The 18,929-nt window shown below is 43.0% G+C and overlaps 1 protein-coding gene across 1 annotated transcript in view; it reads left to right on the top strand.

Moving 5' to 3' along the window:
• Positions 1-18,929, top strand: part of RIOK2 (RIO kinase 2) — a 149,342-nt gene that overhangs the window by 34,287 nt on the left and 96,126 nt on the right. Inside the window, exons 3-4 of the mRNA XM_078675435.1 lie at positions 2,923-3,039; positions 5,673-5,848. Of these exons, the coding sequence (XP_078531561.1) occupies positions 2,923-3,039; positions 5,673-5,848 (293 nt within the window). The remainder of the gene's footprint in view (positions 1-2,922; positions 3,040-5,672; positions 5,849-18,929) is intronic.

The raw sequence follows: 18,929 nt of genomic DNA, 5'->3' as shown, positions 1-18,929 counted from the left end.
CTCGAGGTGCTCTAACCGCATCTCTGAGGCCTGGCCTCTTATACACAAGTTTATGGCTTTATTACATTTATGACATCCGTGGTATTGCTTTGAAGTACGAAAAAGGCATCTTTGGAATCCCCGGTTCAGGCCCGTTCTCACACATATCTACAGTAGGGGTCCCCACCCAAATCTCAGCATGATGGCTATCGCGCAGCTGGACATTCCGCTGGGAACAGGAATGCGGGCGATCGGTCGGATCTAGGGGTGTGAAGGCATTGATTAATCCCCGCTCCTTTGATGTGAGGCGAGGTCCTACTGTAGGGGGCAATAAACCGTATCTATTGGGCTAGGTGATGGCTTGGGATCAGGCCGGACAATCGGGCAGGGAGGAAGAGGTTATCAAAAGGGCCTGGTCTATGAATGAGATGAAAGAGTGAGGGGGTTCAGTACGGGATGTGGCTCGGAGACAGGGTCGCGCTGGAGGTGCGTTTATGGCCCAAGCAGGAGAGACCGGGGGCTGTCGGGGCGCGGGGGGGGGGGGCGGGTGCTTGCGAGGCAAGAGAGTGAGGGGGGAGAGACGCGCTGGCTATCGGGAGTGGGCAGAGAGGCCATGGCAATCAAAATGGCTGCTGCTTACGCGCACGTATGGATCTGAAAAGGACAAGATTGCGCCGATAATGTTTACGCCACAATCCAGATTTTAACACTGTGTCGAAGTTTTATATATTAAGCTTTTGTTTTTTTATAATTTTGTGAAGTGTCTCCATCCATGTCGCAGCATAGCACTCAATTACGAATCTTTTACTTGATTTGTGGGACACCGCATTTTCGCATCCGTTTATTGAAATGCAGACTAATCTCAAGCATACTAAAGTATTCTTACTTGCACATGAGTTTAATAAAACACCACTCGACTAGCAGGTGGCTTGACAGTACAAGGCAGCAAATTCGACATTCCAGTGCTTTGAGTCCCCGCCACATGGTATAATTTTTCACAGAAATTGTACAAAGTCCATAGGGGAAAACGAAAATGCTAATTTGTGACTATTTATAAACATCTCTAAAATGAGTTCCCACATTTTAGAATTAGCATGGGTGAGTGATGTCTGTGTGAGTGCAGGTTGAGCAGTGTGCCTGTGTGAGTCCAGGGTGAGTGATGTCTGTGTGAGTGCAGGGTGAGCAGTGTGCCTGTGTGAGTCCAGGGTGAGCAGTGTGCCTGTGTGAGTCCAGGGTGAGTGATGTCTGTGTGAGTGCAGGGTGAGCAGTGTGCCTGTGTGAGTCCTGGGTGAGTGATGTCTGTGTGAGTGCAGGTTGAGCTGTGTGCCTGTGTGAGTCCTGGGTGAGTGATGTCTGTGACAGTGCAGGGTGAGTGATGGTCTGTGTGAGTGCGGGTTGAGCAGTGTGCCTGTGTGAGTCCAGGGTGAGTGATGGTCTGTGAGAGTGCAGGTTGAGCAGTGTGCCTGTGTGAGTCCAGGGTATGTGATGTCTGTGTGAGTCCAGGGTGAGTGATGTCTGTATGAGTGCAGGTTGAGCAGGGTGCCTGTGTGAGTCCAGTGTGCGTGATGTGGATGGGTGAATGCTGGCTTAGTGATGTGTCAGGGAAGGGTGAGTAATGGGTCTATGAGTGCAGGGTGACTGTGCCTATATGAATGCAGGGAGAGAGATGTATCTGTGCAAGTGCAAAGAGACTTGTCTGGCTACTCCCAGAGATGTATTCCCCAAGCCTCTTGCTCAAATGTGCTTGAGCATGCACCATTTGCCCACTTTTTTCAAAATGTTCTCATGGGAGAACCCCCCGAACCCACCGTAGGTGGTTCGGCCTCACCCGCTGCGCTCGCTCGCCACAGTGCAGTATTTACGCATCACCACTTTCAAATGTCACCAGCCGCCACTGCCAGGTGAGTAATATGCATATTTTAGATTGGTATTTTATGCCAATACGATATTTCCATATGTGAAGATCACTATGGTTTTAATATAAAAACCAAATCCAGTTTGTTGTCTAGGTATACTTGATCTTCAAACATTTTTGTTAATGTGTGCTAAATGTCAAACTTTCTTTTATCCTGTCATTCAAACTCCGTACATTTTGAGGCTAAATCGAAATGATATATGTAGCAATATCTGAAAGCCAGTATTTTTTTCAATCCAATGTAGTTTTATTGTGAAGGCCGTTGTGCCAAATTATGATTCTCCGTTGTAGGATTTTTGTTAATATTCATCAACGCCGAATATCTGTGCTTACGTCTGGGATCTGGGAGAACTTTTTACAAGAGAAAACTGTTAAATGAACAAACCATATGTCTATCTAAATTAAAGATATTGCACTTTAATTTAGACATATTTTTTAGAAACGGTCAAAATATCCTACATACGCATTACTTAGCTAATAAAGAAACTTTTTACTCTCTCTGTTTTTAGAAACAATATCAAAACAAAAAAATTCTGCAAAGGCATGGCTAGCCTTCATGCAAAATATACAGAGGTTAGAAAAAACTGCACTGTGTTTTTAAGGTTGCAGGCTGGCCTAGGTAACTCATTAAAGGGTTCTGGCATCACAAAGTGAGGGAGATATTCAGTGTTCTTGAATTTGGCAAATACTATTGTGACAGAGAACCGGTTTTACAGGTAATAAACTTTCTTTTTGATGAGGTGTCTTATAGGAAGTATAAAACCCAAAAATACTTTAGCTGAGTGCCGATCCATTTTTATTCAAATTGAAAAATTGTGTTCTGACCTCAAATTCTAGTGAGCCAAATGTTTTTCTTCCTGGACAGTGCATTATTGTAAGTAGAGCAGGCTAGGTTATTTTTTGCCACATGCAATGTTTATAATTCACCCCACCCCGACATGTGAAACAGAACTTTTATTTTCAGTCAATTCTGTGTGCCTTATGAGCAGAATGTTTGTACTTATTCTCATTTATGTGTTGCTTTTTAGCTGTCCAGGGCTATCGTTTAACCAACACTGGGTATGATTATCTAGCCTTGAAAACCCTCTGTTCTCGTGAAGTTGTGAACTCTGTTGGCAACCAAATGGGCGTTGGCAAAGAATCAGGTAACTCAAAATTGTCATGTTGTGTACTTGAGAAAAATAAATTAAAATATTTGTTTTCCAACAGAGAGACCCATTTTCAGGATATTATGCTTACTGTTAACCTCCATTAGGGGCTGGTGTTACAAACTGCTTTCGAATTTCTCTGAGCGTTTGTAATGATGACTCCATCTCTATATGGTGAAACGTGAGGTACAGCATATTCAGTTAGCTCATTCTGTATGTTGATAGCTTCTCCAAATCCCTACTATGTGTTGGATTTGAATCGGGATAGATATAGTTGTGTATTGTCATTGTAGTTATAAAGCATTTCATACACCCAAAGTGCATTGTCAAATGAGTAGCATGCTACACAGGAGTGACTGGTTTGAGATTTTAGTGTGGCCTCTGCAGAAAGTGCTTACTGAGTTTTGCTGTAATTCCGACGAGTCAGGGAGGGAACAAATAAAAAAGAAATGATATCCCAAGGAATATAGGGATATAAGAGTTGCCCCGAATGGCCCAATAAAGCTACATCCTACCTAGCCTGAACAGTAATTGGCATACAGTTCATGATACTCTACAGCACTTGGGATAGCGGAGAGCAAAAAACAATGGTACATTCACGTTTTCTAGTTTTCTGCATATTCTAATACCATTTTTTAAATATTTCTACATTAGACTTGACATACACTCATTTAACACACTATAGTGCATCTTACTTTTAAATCACAACTGTTTAAGAAAGCATGGTGGCCAGTAAAGATGTTACTGTTATTTCAGCATACATATTTTTCGTGGATGTTTTCCTCTTCTTTATTAAGGCTATCCAGACAGACCATTTAAATGTAAGAGGAAAGCCAAAGATTCATGACAAATGCATCATAACATCAGTGAGGAATGTTCTGCATTACAGTCCTCTTTGGCAATGCTCTTTAGAGTCCAACCAGGAGCAACAGACAGCATCTCCTAAGCTTGTACCAGATACAGGCAGCCATGATTAATAATCTCTAGACTTAACCCCGTCGCAATAGAAGAGCAACCCACCATCAAGCACTGGATGCTGGCATCATGAGGGATGAACTGAATCATCCTCTTCCACACACGTTCATCTCCTGCTCTCCGTCAGTGCTCTGGGAAGGAGTGAGGGCAGGCGAGAGCACCTGAGATGTGCTGGTGTAGGGCAGAGGGTAGGAGCACCTGGGAGGGGTGGACTGAAAAAGCGTGATAGTTTGCATATTTAAGCTGGTTTGTTTCAGGTTATTACTTCCCATAATAACTGACCAACAGTATATCATTGGAGTGGTTGCAGATATGAGAAAATGAGATGATACAGGCTATTATGCATTTTTTGAAAATTGCATGGCTAAGTAAAAGTGGTTATCCAGTGCTGAGCTCAATAAGGAAAGGCGGTTGAGCCAAAGATCAATCTCAGAAAACATTAAAGCATTTAGGAAGAATCGGAGGATGAGAACAACCACGCTTTTATCAATCTGCAAAACAAAGAGAGCGAACTGTATTCTCTCGGTGTCAAAGGCAGTTCATTCCAAAGTTTCAGAAAAGAGAACGCTTGGCGTCCTTGTCAGGATTCCCTAATTTTAGGAATTGCGGCCACACTGCGATGAGTAGAATTCAAAAAATGGTCCGGTATATACCAAACCTCTAAGCTAACAGAGTCTGTTGTTTGAATCATTCGTGCATGTAGCACAACACCTAATTCGCACCAGCCATTCAATGGGCTACCAATGTAGGTTCCTTATCCTATTGGCAGAAGAGGTGAATTCAGAAGAGTGGAAATAACCAGGGCCTATACTACGGTTCTCTTGTTGGAAGTATGGAGGCCGTGAAGGATCTTCCTGACCCGCTTCAAGATACCACACTCTGTTGATGTGTTGACTTGTGATAAATTTGCCATCCAACCAGAGTCCGGAATTCTTTGCGGCTAGCACTGGGCAGGGGGGGAGGCCCAAAGTTGTGGGCCACATGTGAGGGCCCCAAGGGTGGGGGAGGTTGCACACCAACAAGACCTCAGTCTTGTCTCCTTTCAGTTTCAAGGAGTTAGCATTCATCCATAATGAGACTTGGGTGAGACAGGAGTTAAGGGTCTTTACATTCTGGTTGTCCTTGGATGACCGAGATACAACCATTTGTGTATGGTCCGCATACGAGAAAAGAGTGAGGCCACAAGATTCCACTATCTCAGCCAATGGACATACATATTGGTTGAAGTGCAAGGGACTAAGGGGTGGGATACGCACCTCTTTCTAATGTTACTAACGTTCCATTGTGGGATAGAGAATATATTAATAATATTTATTCATTAAAAAGTCTGTGACAAGATGCATTGGGTAATATCTGGTGTTTTTTTTTGTTCATTAAGCAGTTTTCTTAACTTTGTTTCTTTCAGTGATCTACCAAACTGTACATGCAATAATCATTATAATTTGGGATTCCTGAAATTGAAGGTTTCACCACTTGCAGGAATTTACAATCTATGCTTACACTCCAAAATGTTTCTCCTTGCATTATTCAAAAAGTTTATTTACAAGTTGATAGTAGGACCTATCTTATGTAATGTTCTTTCACCAGTTACAAGGCTGAACACTCTCAATCTAACAATTCTGCCTCTCCTGCCTCTCCTCTTGCTTTTCATTTAGACATTTACATTGTGGCAAATGATGAAGAGGAACAGCTTGCATTGAAGTTGCACAGACTCGGGAGGACCTCCTTTAGAAATCTCAAAAATAAACGTGACTACCACAAGCACAGACGTAGCATGTCGTGGCTTTACTTATCGCGCTTGGCTGCCATGAAGGAATTTGCGTACATGAAGGTATGCTATATTTGGAAAAAATTAATTTTAAGAAAGAAGTGGGAGCTCCAGATTCCTGGCTCTTCTCAGATGGGGCCTCCATTTCAGTTTGGTTGCCGGGAAAACATAATTCTCTAATTTTAATGTATTTATTTTCCTTCAGAGGATTGTGAAAGGGTTTCACACAGTTCATACAGTGTTTTATCCACCTACATGCTTTAACGGTTTTGAAGACCTTTTGTGAGCATCAAGGGGATGGCAAATTTCTCTTCGTAATAAAGATGGAGAGCTGACTGGGAAGCTTTCTTGTAGATGTGATGTGTTTGTTGATAGATCAGTTTAGTCTTGGTGTTATAATTACTCCGAAACTGGTGTTATAATGCTAACTAGCCGTTTTAAGATTTAGACACTCTGTCGTAAACCAAAGTGGCAAAGTTGTTTGTGATGAGATTAGGATTTTCACTGTAAGCGATGTGTCAACAGCCACCTGAATACACATAAACTTGAAAATCCATTTCCTAAAAGGGAGTCTGAAGGTTTATTAGCTAGTGTTTTACGGATACACTTGGCCCAGGGATTTTAGGGAGGAGAGAGGTATAACCAAATAGGATGGCAGCATGATCTGCAGGTCATATCTGTAGCAGAGGAGATCACTGGATCCAGAATGTGGCCTCCATATGAGCTCTTTGAGAAGGCTTCAACATATTTAGTGAGTCGATCAGATCTGTAATTTCAGGGCACAGGGGGGTAATTAAGCAGTGTAATGAAATTGTCAAGAAAGTAGGTGGTTGGAACTGCTAACTGCAAAAGGGTCGATAATTTTACATAAACTAGCATTGGAATTCCTGGCAAATCCTGGAGGACTGTGGATGGAGGCAATCCACAGTCAGGAGGCACACGTGGCTGATATATCAATCACAGTTTCCAGAAACTCTATGCCTTCACATGATGGGAGTTGATAAAGAGAGAATGGGTTTGAGTTTAAGAGAACAGGAAGCAGTGGCGCTCTGAGCAGTGTGATCACTGGATTAAAATGTTCGTGCAGTAGGCCCGCAGTGCAGAACAGGACAGGGGGACACAAGCCCAAAGGAAAAACAACCCCTGCAGTGGTGTAGGGAGGCCTAAACCAAATTAGAAGAAGAACTGGTCCTGTGCACACGCTAATGAGACACGTGGTCCTGATGTCTGGACTCGAAGTTACGTGCAAGAAGAAAATTACGTTTAAGTTCAAATAAAACGTCAAGCACAAATGTTCATGTTGGTGAAGAATGTTTATGTCAAATGTTGGTCAGTACCGAAAATAATAGCCAGCCGACACGTGTTTCGTTGCACCGTGAAGGGGATGTGACTCATCAGGGCTGAAGGCTAGGTGTAGTTCAGATCGAGGTGGCGGTATCAGGTGTAATGCGAAGGACGCCGGGTATCCTGCTCATCAAAGAAGAAATGAAGTTCACAGACGCACTGCTTCCCTAAATCTGATAGGGACGTCATCTTGGCTCAGGGATAGATCAAGTATAGCCATCGCTAATTCATGAAACTTTGAAAAAATATCTTTTTGATTCAAAGGAGAGCAAAGATCATTGGGCAATCCCCAAAAAATTGAGTTATTTCTTAGTCTCAGTGAAAATAACAAGGCGGTATTCAACAATCTGGGTGTGAATTAAAAGGATATGCTTTGCTAGTGAGCGAGTGTTTAAACACAGAGGAATGCCTTCAGTCCGCTTATTGTGTTTCAGGGACTGTAATTGGATGTCTGGAGGTAGAAGATATGGGGACATATGAAGTGGCATAAAGAGAAGCAACCGTATAGGAGAATCTCAGAAGGTTAAAACAAAGAGGTTCGATTTCTGTCCTGTCTTTGGTTGCATCTTCTTCTGATTGCATGGCAGGTGCACAGAGGAGAGCTGATGGAATTCCAGTCAGCACACCAGGAGGGGTGATTTAAAGCCCCAACACACCAGGAGTCAGGCCAGAAGTAGGGCTGGTTTGCCGAAGTCATTAAAAGAAAAGAAAAATGTTGAAAAGAAAAGGCTAAACAGGAGCTCAGCAACCGTTTGCAAGTAGCACTCCCCACATACTAAGAAGTAAAAACATATTAAAATAAAATTGAGTAATAAACCAAGGAAATAAAATGATAAAGGGATTGAACGCTTGAACTAAACTATTACGCTAACACAACAAAATGACAGAGGAGCCAGGCCTCTACCATAAAAGAAAAAGTTGTACATTAAAGTTAAAAGTGCACGGCACAGAATGTAAAGTGTGAGGTTGAGCTGACTTTCCTGCTCAGCCCCACTGTGAGCTTGTAATGTATTTTTATATTTGACTGTATTTTACATTTGCAATTTGAATTTAGATGACCAGGATGTGAGTTATAGGAAGGGTCGTAAAACCATTGTTCATTCAAATACCCAGTGGAATTTCTGCACAACTTTACAACAAAAACATGTTTGACACATTTACGCTAGGCACAAACCAGAAGAGAACCTTAGGTCAGACTTAAAATCCAACCAGCCGGGTTTGGAACAAAGGAAAATAAACGAGTTTGATAGGAAACAGGAGTTTTACAATCTTATTAGTTGAGAAGACTGGAAATCCCAGATAGTGTATGCTTATGTATCAGATACACTTCAGTGAGACAAGGAATACTAGAGCTAAATGGGGACCACTTTGAAATCCTGAATCTACCACCATTAATTAAAAAGAATAAAAAAGTTCAGATCCAGCCCATAACATGCAATTTTAGAAAGTTTACTTGAAGTCCAATCTTTATACTTGTGGTCACCAACCCCGGTGGATGACTTTCAGGTCTAGTTTGCCACCTCATGTGTTGCAACAAGCAGGCAGACTCAACACATGGTACATACAAAGGCCAAACCTTCTGTTTAGCCTATGGCCATGTCAAGTGGGTTCTGTTGCAAAAAGAACAATTGATCGACATAATGTTGAACAATGTCAAACCACCAGTACAGACAACTGGGCCTAAATCCATTGTTTTGCTCCCATGTCATTCCAGTTAAAAGCCAGCCATATGCAAATCAGGCTTGACCCTGCTCCCCTTGATAACAGTCCAGCCCGAACTGCCAAGCCAGGTTCTCCCTGGACCGGTTCTGTTGGCAGGAGGTTAGTGGGGGGAAATCATAGTCTTTCAAATTACCGGCAAGCCTATCTAATTCTCAACAGTTGTGTCTGAGCGAAGACAATCTGCTAGAACATTACAACTTGAGTTTTTCTGTTGATTTAAGAAATTAAGTGCGACTAGCCCAACCTCTTCTTGCACGTATATCTGAATATTCTATGGTCAAGTTTCATGTGGTTTCAAGTGGCAGCCACCCGCTCTTAGCAAAGGTGCATGAATCCTTCTCTCAGGACCTCTTGACATCGTACCAGTATCTTCCATTTAATTTGAAATAAACAGAATAATATTTTAATGATTAATAGTTTTGAGCCTCTGGTTGAGTTTACTGTTGGACCCCTGCATAATAAATATTAAAGGGGATGGCACTCCTGGTAGGTATTGACCAGGGTGGAGTCAGGAGGGTCCTTAGGTGAACCCGAGGACCGTAATCCAGTCTGGTTAATACCTACCTATACGTGCCCTCCTCCTTGGAAAATATTGCTATTGTAATTCAGACCCTTAAAATTGAGGGTGAAAGTCAAAAAATAGTTTGTTAGATGTTGCATTTTACATAGGATTATTCAGGTGGAAAGTTTGTTTTTTGGTGACAAGGCCGTGCAAAATTTGTTTGGATTTGTTTGCAAAAAACTTCTTAAAACCCCAGATCCCCCAGCGGCACCCGATCCGTCAGGAGACTGCTGCAATGAACTTGCAGAATTCTTTGCCACCAAGGTTCACAATATTCTCAAGCACCTCCCTCAAATAGACAATGGCACCCCTGAGTGGATTGCCACGGGCCAGCTTGGAAATAAGTACAATCTGGAGACTTTCACACTGCTGACTCAGGAGTCATTCTTAGCTACCTTATCTAAGATAGTCAGGGTCACCACCGAACCCTGCACCTCTTAACATCTTGAAGATGGCATTGTCTATGGTGGCCCCCAGTATGACCAGTCTGATCGACTCTTCCCTTACATCAGGGACTGTTCCCCCCCCCCCCCCCCCCCCCCCCCCGAATGGAAGAAAGCTATGGTAAAATCCCTGCTTAAAAAGCCAAACCTGGACCCGGCAGATTTGGGCAACTATCATCCTATCTCGCTGCTCCCGGCAATGGGCAAAATTGCAGAGAAAATAGTTAACCATACTCTCTCCACGTTCCTGGAATCCAATAACCTATTCCACCCCTCACAAATGGGTTTCCGACCACGGCAAGGCACCGAAACCACATTATTGGCGGTGGTGGGAGAAACTAGGAAGATTCTTGATTTGAGAGGCACCGCTGCCATAATACTCCTTGACCTAAGCGCAGCTTTCAACGCGGTGAACCACCAGATCCTGGCTCACCGTCTCGGGAATATAGGAGTGTCCGGCAAGGTGCTATCTTGGCTCCAATCCTTCCTGGAGGATAGGTGTTTCCAGGTATTTTCAGGTGACGCCCTGTCTAAACCGGTCCCACTCAAGTGTGGAGTCCCACTGGGCTCATCTTTGAGCCCAACCCTTTTTAATGTCTATATGCACCCACTGGCGGAGATTGTTGCCCCCTTTGGGATCCATATAGTCACGCCGATGACACCCCGCTGGTGGTGGCTTTGACCCAGATCAGCCATATGCCCCTGGATCTCCACCACTGCCTGGAGGAAGTCACCAAGTGGATGAGCCTTTCCTACTTAAAACTCAACAGTGACAAAACTGAGCTTATGTTACTCGGCAACCAATTAAACTTTATAGCCAACACTATGTGTCCAACTTGTATTGGATCAGCACCAATACCCGAAAACAGAGCTAAAAAGTCTGGGTGTCTGGTTAAACCAAGATCTGACATTCAAGGTGCAGGCCACTAAAACCACTGTGCTTTGTTTTGGCCTGCTGAGAATGATTTGCAAAGTTCTGCCACTATTACCAGATCAAGCGGAAAAATCTTGGTTCAAGCGCTCATCTTATCAAAATTAGACTTTGGTAATGCCCTTTAGCTGGGCGCCCCAAACTATGTCATTTCAAAATTGCAGACCGTGCAAAATTCTGCTGCAAGACTGCTTATGGGAACCCAGAAACTAAGTTCTACAAAACCAGCCTTACACCTGCTCCATTGGCTACCGGTGCAGGAAAGCATCAACTTTAAGGCCCTGTGCGTTGCCCGTAAGTCCTTAAGTGGAATGGGGCCCCTATTGTCAAATCTTTGATACACCCTTATAAGGCCAACAGAAGCCTTCGCTCGGATGAGATGTACCTCGAACCTCGCAGCAGTACCAAGGGTCAGGAAGGCCAGAAGCCGAGGCAGACGCTTCTCGTATAATGCCTCCAGGCTGTGGAACCGCCTGCCACTGCAGTTGTGCAGACCACCTAACCACTTAGCTTTCCGTAAACAACTTAAAACCTGGCTCTTTCCATAGAAGGTAGTCCCCACTCTAGTTGACCACACAGCACTGGGATGCTTCCGGGTAGCCATGCGCTATACAAAAACCCTTCTATTCTATTCTATTGTGGAGAATGATTTTAAGGCTTATAGAAAGAGTGATAATAGATTTTAGTCATAAATAATTTTTGGGGTGGTAACATCAAAATTTTTAGGAGTTGTGCTGAGTTCCAGGGCAATTTCACAATGTGAGAAAATCTGACACCTTGCTAGGATTGATGGGGTATGTTTGAGAGAAAAAAATGTTCTCACATGATTTTCTCATGGAAATGATGGTCAGTGCTCTAGAAGCAAAAATGAGGTCACATTTTCTATAAATTCAGAAATATTATCTTTAGCCATGAGCGTAAATAAAAACTCTGATATGCTATGTAAAATATTACTTCCCCAAGGAGCAGGGGCTTGTCGTTTGATTCTGCAGTGTTCTACTGCAGCTTCTCCATAGAGTTTCAATGAACTATTGGTGCACTAACATTATGTATTTGTGAATAAGAGAGGCTCTCCTGAACGATCTGTTGCTTGAATAGAAGCTTTAGAATTAAAATATTTTCCAATAGAGGAGACTAAAGTAAATGAAAGGAAGGATTTAACTTTGTCATAGAAATGACGGATAGTACCCTGAAAACTCTTTTAAGTTTATTTCGACAGTGGGCTGCTGTAGTTTTACCACATATTTCAAATGAACAATAAGTCTAAGTACTAACCTTCTATATTCATGAAATAGTGGGTGCTATTTAACTGAATAGGAGATGTTCAGTTTAAAACTGTTCCGTGGAGCAGGCCCTAATAAATGTATTGTGCTGCAGATGCAGATATGAAACCAGCTGCTTAAAATATGTGAGGGCAGGTATCAATATTTGCAAGTATTGCATAATGCATCTTAAGGTGATAAAAAAAGTTAATGGGATCTAAGTCCAGTATCCCGTTTTCATATCTGTTATCTCGGATTAACCATCCTCTCTCTCTCCTTTAATATTGCCTTAATTTTGAAATAGTAACTTTTTGGTTGATAAAGAATTTCTTTAATTGTCCAGTTACATATGCAGCAATAGGTTTGTAGAGGTTCATTAAGCTATTTGCAGACTAATCTTATATTTACAGATGTGTTCCAATGGCTGGTGAGACCCTTCAAATGAGTTGCTGTGTGGACATTTCATTTTTCTTTTAGCCGTTTCGACTTCCTTTTGTCAGTAGTTGTATCTCTCTAAAGAGTATGCACTGGCTTAAAAATGTTCTTTATTGTGAGTTAAATATAAAGAAGTGATAAAACACAGTTGTGACAAAGTATTCATTGCCTATAAAAAGTACATTGAAGGGTAATTAATTAAAACATGGTAAAATACGTAACATTGGAAATCCGTCACAACACGGAGGCTACTTTTTTAAAAGCATAGTAAAAACTGTCTTGGACTACACAAAACGTGGAACGCTTTAAAAATATTATAAATGCAAAATGATTGGGTTGCTTTTGAGGACTCTTTCATTTCAGGAAGTTGTGGTATCTGGGATAAGAACCATTTTCACGTGCAATCTTCTGCACAGGAAATTGGATGATTCTAAAGTGTTTTCTCCATCATGTCTTTCGGCATAGACATTTTTTGTGAGGTAGATGAACACTCTAGTTAACACATCTGTGATCTTCACAGGCAGCTGTTATGGGAAGAAAGAGGAGGAATATGTGGGTTGATACTGTAATGAAGCTTGTCTTGGGTACTAGTTATGAATCTCCAAGATCGATATCAACTGACTAGGAGGGAATAAAAATACAGAATTGATGGCAGTATACAGCTGTCTGATTTGCATTCATTGGAATGTTGTGCGTTTTACTGAAGACACTCAAGGGCTAAAATGGCTGGCACAGAGCATCTGCTCCAACATTCCAATGCGTGTCTTTTTGTTTTGCCCTGTTTTCTTTTAGACCGATCTACACTCAATGGATTGATGGTTCTAATAGCATTACAGTCTTTGTACTTGGGGCTACACAAGTTGTTACAGGCCCTCTCCCTCGTTAAGGCATATGCGGCATCATTGCAGGTCTCTGTGTCCTTGTCTCTCGCTGATATGCTCAGAGACACACTTAGCACAAGACATCACATGTGTTACACCCAGAAAATATAATACACATGTAGAAGCAATGTAATTATCCTTTACACAGAAAATGTATAGTACTGGTGATGTCTCTTATGGCTTTACCTGTAGTTCTCTCTTTCTAAACTCCTCCATGGGATTCCTTTTTCCTGTTGGCCTGTCCCGACACCGGCGTTTCTTGTGCTAGCTGCACTCGAAAACAGCAGCCTCCAAATCCGTTGCCACTCCATCACTATGGTGCTAGGCCAAGCGGGTAAGACACTCGCGGTAAACATATTGCTGTCACTAGGACGGCATTGCTTTCCTCTACGTGAGAAGTAAATTAGGAAAGTATTTGGATATTTATGAGAGGTTTAGCGTGAATAACACTGTACCTGCAGAAGGCCTTTAATTGACACCAGTGGAGATGGCTTTCCCCTGTTTATCTCCACCCCCTAATACTGGTGAAAAGTAGTCCTTCATCCAGGTGAAGGATTGCCCCCTTTCTTGCAAAAAACAAATGTCATGGCTCTCCTAAGCTTTGTCTCGCCCACAAAATACAATATCTAATTAGACCAAACATAAGCACTGACAGCAGAAGGCCATTCCTTGGCAACATTTTGTGTTCCCCCCCCCCCCCCCCCCACCTTCAAATCGACAAAATAATGGCCTGTGCTAAGTACCCCTCTTTGCCCTCAAAAAGCAAAAAAAAAGACAGAGCGTGGTGGTTTCTTCATCACATATTTTGCCACTGAAATACTTGATCTAATTTGTTTCATAGGTGAAACACCTTTCTGTTGTGATTCATGTAGAAAGCGGGCTCTGTGTATACCATACCGAAGTAAGGTGTAGTGTGCACAGAGTCGAATGGATCCCCAGAGACTTTACAGAGCCTAAAGCAGATAATACCTTAGTGTCTTTTGTTGTAGTTTGGGCAATTAGGCTTATCAGAGGGTTGTGTTAAGTATTTGTTGTACACACACAGTCAAGAAATGAGGCACACACTCAATGACTAACTCCAAGTCCAATGTTTGTACAAAAATATTACTTTGTTACTTTTATTTTAGAATCAAGAAGAACTCAGTTGCAGATAAGTATCAATTTCAGATTTGCAATACTTTCAAGTACAGTAGGAATGTGTTGCAAATAGCAATGGGAATACTTTACAGTAGTATTACAAATACTTTGTGGTGTCAATCAACAGCAATAATTAGCAACGTAGAAAAATAGACACTTAGTGAAATAGCAAGAAATACAATGTAATACTATTGAAGGAAAACAGTTATGCACACTAACCGGTAAGTACACAACTTACAATCCCAGTCTTCGGGGGTTTAGACCAACACAGGGTACGATTTAAGTGGACACCAAATCTGCACCACCAACTGCACTGGCGGCCGGGTGCAGAAGTCAAAGAGGATGCCCGAAGCCCAATGTTAGTTTTTGGGGTGATCAGAGATGCATAGTTTGCAGGTAAGTACACTCAGTTACAGGGGACATGCCCGGCAGTTTATAAGTAAGCACGGATCTGGGGAGCGCAAAGCAGCACCGCACCAAGCTTTCACCACCAGCGGCACAGGGTGCAGAGACCGCGTCGGGTGCCCTATGTAAGTGAATGGGGGAATTTGGTTTCACAAAGAGGCTGCAGGCCTGGACCAGGAGGCTGGTAGAATGTGACTAATGACTGGGCAGGTAAGTTGAGATGTCGGTGGACACCTGTGCACCGTCGGCTGGGCTCCCCAAAGTTGGGGGGGCTGAGGATAAAGGTGTGCCTTAAGACATTGGAAAATCTTCACCGGAGCCAGTATTAGTCAAGGGACCCCCTGTGCTGATGCTGCAGACTTCTTTGTGGAGTCCAGGAGAGGTCAGCCACGGATGGTTTCGTGGTCGGGATCGCTGGAGAGACTTAACTGGACCAGTGGGCAATTCAGACTTGGGCCGTGGGCGTCTGGTGCAGAGTGCGCAGGATCCAGAAGGCAAGGGAGTCCTTCGTGCTGGTTTCTTTGTGGACAGGGCCGCTGTCCTTGGGAGCTCTTGGTCTTTAGGGAAGGCAGACCGCCCTCCCTGGGTTGTGGAGGTTGCTGGGCCTGCAAGATGAATCGCTTCTTCGAGCAGGTTTCTTTGAGGGCTGCAGACAAGCCGGTGGGGCGGGGGCCAAGTCAGTTGTCGTCTGGAGTCTTCGCTGCTGCACAGTCCTTTGGGCATTTTTCTTCTTTAGGTCACCAGGAATGTGAGGACCAAGGTGTAGGGTTGCCCCTAAATACTCACTTTAGGGGTGCTACAGGTACTGGCAGGTAATAGCCAATGGGCTGCTTACCTTTAGAGTGACTACACCCTTTGGGGAGGGGGTATCCTCTAATCCTATTGGTTAAAACCCTTTCATCTATTATGAACGATTTTGTAAGGAGGGGGTGTTGGACTTGGCCCTTTTTGCAGGGTTACCCTGAGATTTTTGCCTTCCTCCTATATATTTTCTGACCTGTTGGCTATTTTATGACTTTGGGCACTTTACCACTGCTGATCAGTGCTAAAGTGCATATGCTCTCCTTATTGTAAATGGATGTATTAATTGGTGATTCCATGATTGACTATTTGGTTTACTTGTCAGACCCTAGTACAGTGCACTGAGGGTGCCCAGGGCATGTAAATCCAAATGCTGCTAGTGGGCTTGCAATTGCCAGTGCTGAGAACCTTTGTTTCTATTTTTCTTTAAACCTGAAATATGGTTAACATGAATGTAACATGGAAACCTGCTTTATGAATTGCAACATATAATTTTATTGCTTCAAAGGATTATTCAATTTTAACACATATTTGTTTTATGCATGGAAAAACAAACTATATACATTTATATACAACAATGAAACGTTGATATACACAAAAAGTTCAACACGCTATCCTTTTCAAACATTCTTGGCCAAACATTCATCCAACAACTCATACACACACATACTAGTCCCGGTGTCAACAGTACTATACAGAAAGATAATTGATCCCTATTTTTTCAACACTGTAATTCTTTATAAAGTTCAACAAAAGAGGGGAACAACAAAATTATTCCTCCTATTATTTACAAAAATAATTGTGGAAAAAGGATTTTTTATATATGACCTGGGACCGGGTCGGTCGACGCGTTTCAAACCCCGTCAATGCCAGGGTTCTCCTCAGGACCAATGTAAACTCAATTCCTGGATTCAAAGCTCCAAAAACCGGTGTTCTATACCAATGGTTGTCCTCCAATACACACAAGAGGGGGCCGTTTTTTGTGCGGGTTCTTATTTCGTGGGGCCAGCTTCCTTTTTAATTTTAGATGAGGCACCGCTTACTTCGCGCTGGATCATAATTTTGTGCCGCTGCGCTGTAACACGCAATGGACCTCCTCACAGTGGGCTCGCTACCTACCGAAGCGAGCCCACTGTGAGGAGGTCCATTGCGTGTTACAGCGCAGCGGCACAAAATTATGACCCAGCGCGAAGTAAGCGGTGCCTCATCTAAAATTAAAAAGGAAGCTGGCCCCACGAAATAAGAACCCGCACAAAAAACGGCCCCCTCTTGTGTGTATTGGAGGACAACCATTGGTATAAAACACCGGTTTTTGGAGCTTTGAATCCAGGAATTGAGTTTACATTGGTCCTGAGGAGAACCCTGGCATTGACGGGGTTTGAAACGCGTCGACCGACCCGGTCCCGGGTCATATATAAAAAATCCTTTTTCCACAATTATTTTTGTAAATAATAGGAGGAATAATTTTGTTGTTCCCCTCTTTTGTTGAACTTTATAAAGAATTACAAAGTGTTGAAAAAATAAGGATCAATTATCTTTCTGTATAGTACTGTTGACACCGGGACTAGTATGTGTGTGTATGAGTTGTTGGATGAATGTTTGGCCAAGAATGTTTGAAAAGGATAGCGTGTTGAACTTTTTGTGTATATTAACATTTCATTGTTGTATATAAATGTATATAGTTTGTTTTTCCCTGCATAAAACAAATATGTGTTAAAATTGAATAATCCTTTGAAGCAATAAAATTATATGTTGCAATTCATAAAGCAGGTTTCCATGTTACATTCATGTTAACCATATTTCAGGTTTAAAGAAAAATTGAAACTAAGGTTCTCAGCACTGGCAATTGTATCGTTTCTTAGGTATAGTTTGGCTCAGCCTTGCTGAGATTTCGAGTCAAGACCCTTTTAGTTTTTTGGCTAGTGGGCTTGCAGCACTGGTTGTGCCACCCACAGAAGCGGCCTTGTAAAATGTGTCTAAGGTCTGCCATTGCAGAGCCTGCGTGCAGTCTGGTACTGTCATGCTGACTGGGCAAGTGCACCCACTTGCCAGTCCTTAAACCTTCCCTTGGCTTCATATTAGTCACCCCTATGGTAGGCCCACGGACAGGGTGCATTAAGGTAGGACAAGCCCTGATGTGTGTGGCATGCTCTAATAGTGAATTACAGCCATTTTTGTTTTTCACTATTGCAAGGCTACCTATTCTCCATAGGCCAGAATGGGCTGCTAGATTATTACATGTTTATAATCTTAGCAGACTCGGAGAACATGGTAGACATTCGAGTTTAGTATGCCTGGACTCAGAATAATAAAATACATCTTTTAGTGGAGTTCATTTTAATATTCTGTTTGCAAATACCATTTTTAGAAAGTAGGTATTTGCGTGCCTAACCATTTAAGCTTGCCTCTGCGAGGTTGTGTATTCCTTGTCTGGAGTTTGAGTGACGGGGCTGAGGGATTCCAGGAGACCGAATGAGTCAGCCCAGTGGTGAATAGAGAGATCTGCATCTAGATGGGAGGGAGGAGTTGCACCTGGAACCTGATTAGGACTGTGCCTGCCCCACACAGTGCTGGCTCCACCCCCTGTGGTGCGACTGATGTCTCTGCCCTGCACACTGAAAGAAGAGAAGGAAGACTGTCAACAAAGTGCTCAAGGGCTGTACTTTCCTTCCACAATGCTGGCTCCACCTCTTGTGGGGCGTCTGATGTTCCTGCCCTGCACTGTGACAGGAAAGGAGAAGTCTGGTAAACAGAGTGCTTCAGAACTGGTTTGGACTGGGCACAGGCCCCACTCCCCTAAGAGAACAAAGGATTTTGGGGTATAAATATTGGGATCCTGATCCCAAGAAATTAGATCACTTCTGGACTTACAAGACGAAACCTCTGCTGAGGAGAGGAACCTGAAGAAACTGAGGAGAGACTATTCCCAAGCTGCTGCTTGGGGGATTGGCCTGCAGTGGTTGCCTGACTGCCAAAGAGAGAAAAAATAACTTTGTGTACTTTACTTTCAACTTGTGAAAAGATCTCCAAGGGCTTGGAAGAGAGCTTGCCCCCTGACCGAAGTCTCAGGACTGAGTAGACTTCACCAGTCTTTGTGAATTGCTGCTGGAAACGCTGTTTCAGTGGCTACAGAGGCAGGGAGCTGTGACCGACTCACACGACCGGCCCAGTGTCCTGTAGGCACCGCATCAAGCAACATCCGCCTCGAACAACTCAAGCTC

Source organism: Lissotriton helveticus, chromosome 2_1, assembly GCF_964261635.1.
Source record: "Lissotriton helveticus chromosome 2_1, aLisHel1.1, whole genome shotgun sequence".
Classification (NCBI taxonomy): Eukaryota; Metazoa; Chordata; class Amphibia; order Caudata; family Salamandridae; genus Lissotriton; species Lissotriton helveticus.
The sequence above is the reverse complement of the archived record's forward strand: the minus strand, read 5'-3'. Positions and strand labels throughout refer to the sequence as shown.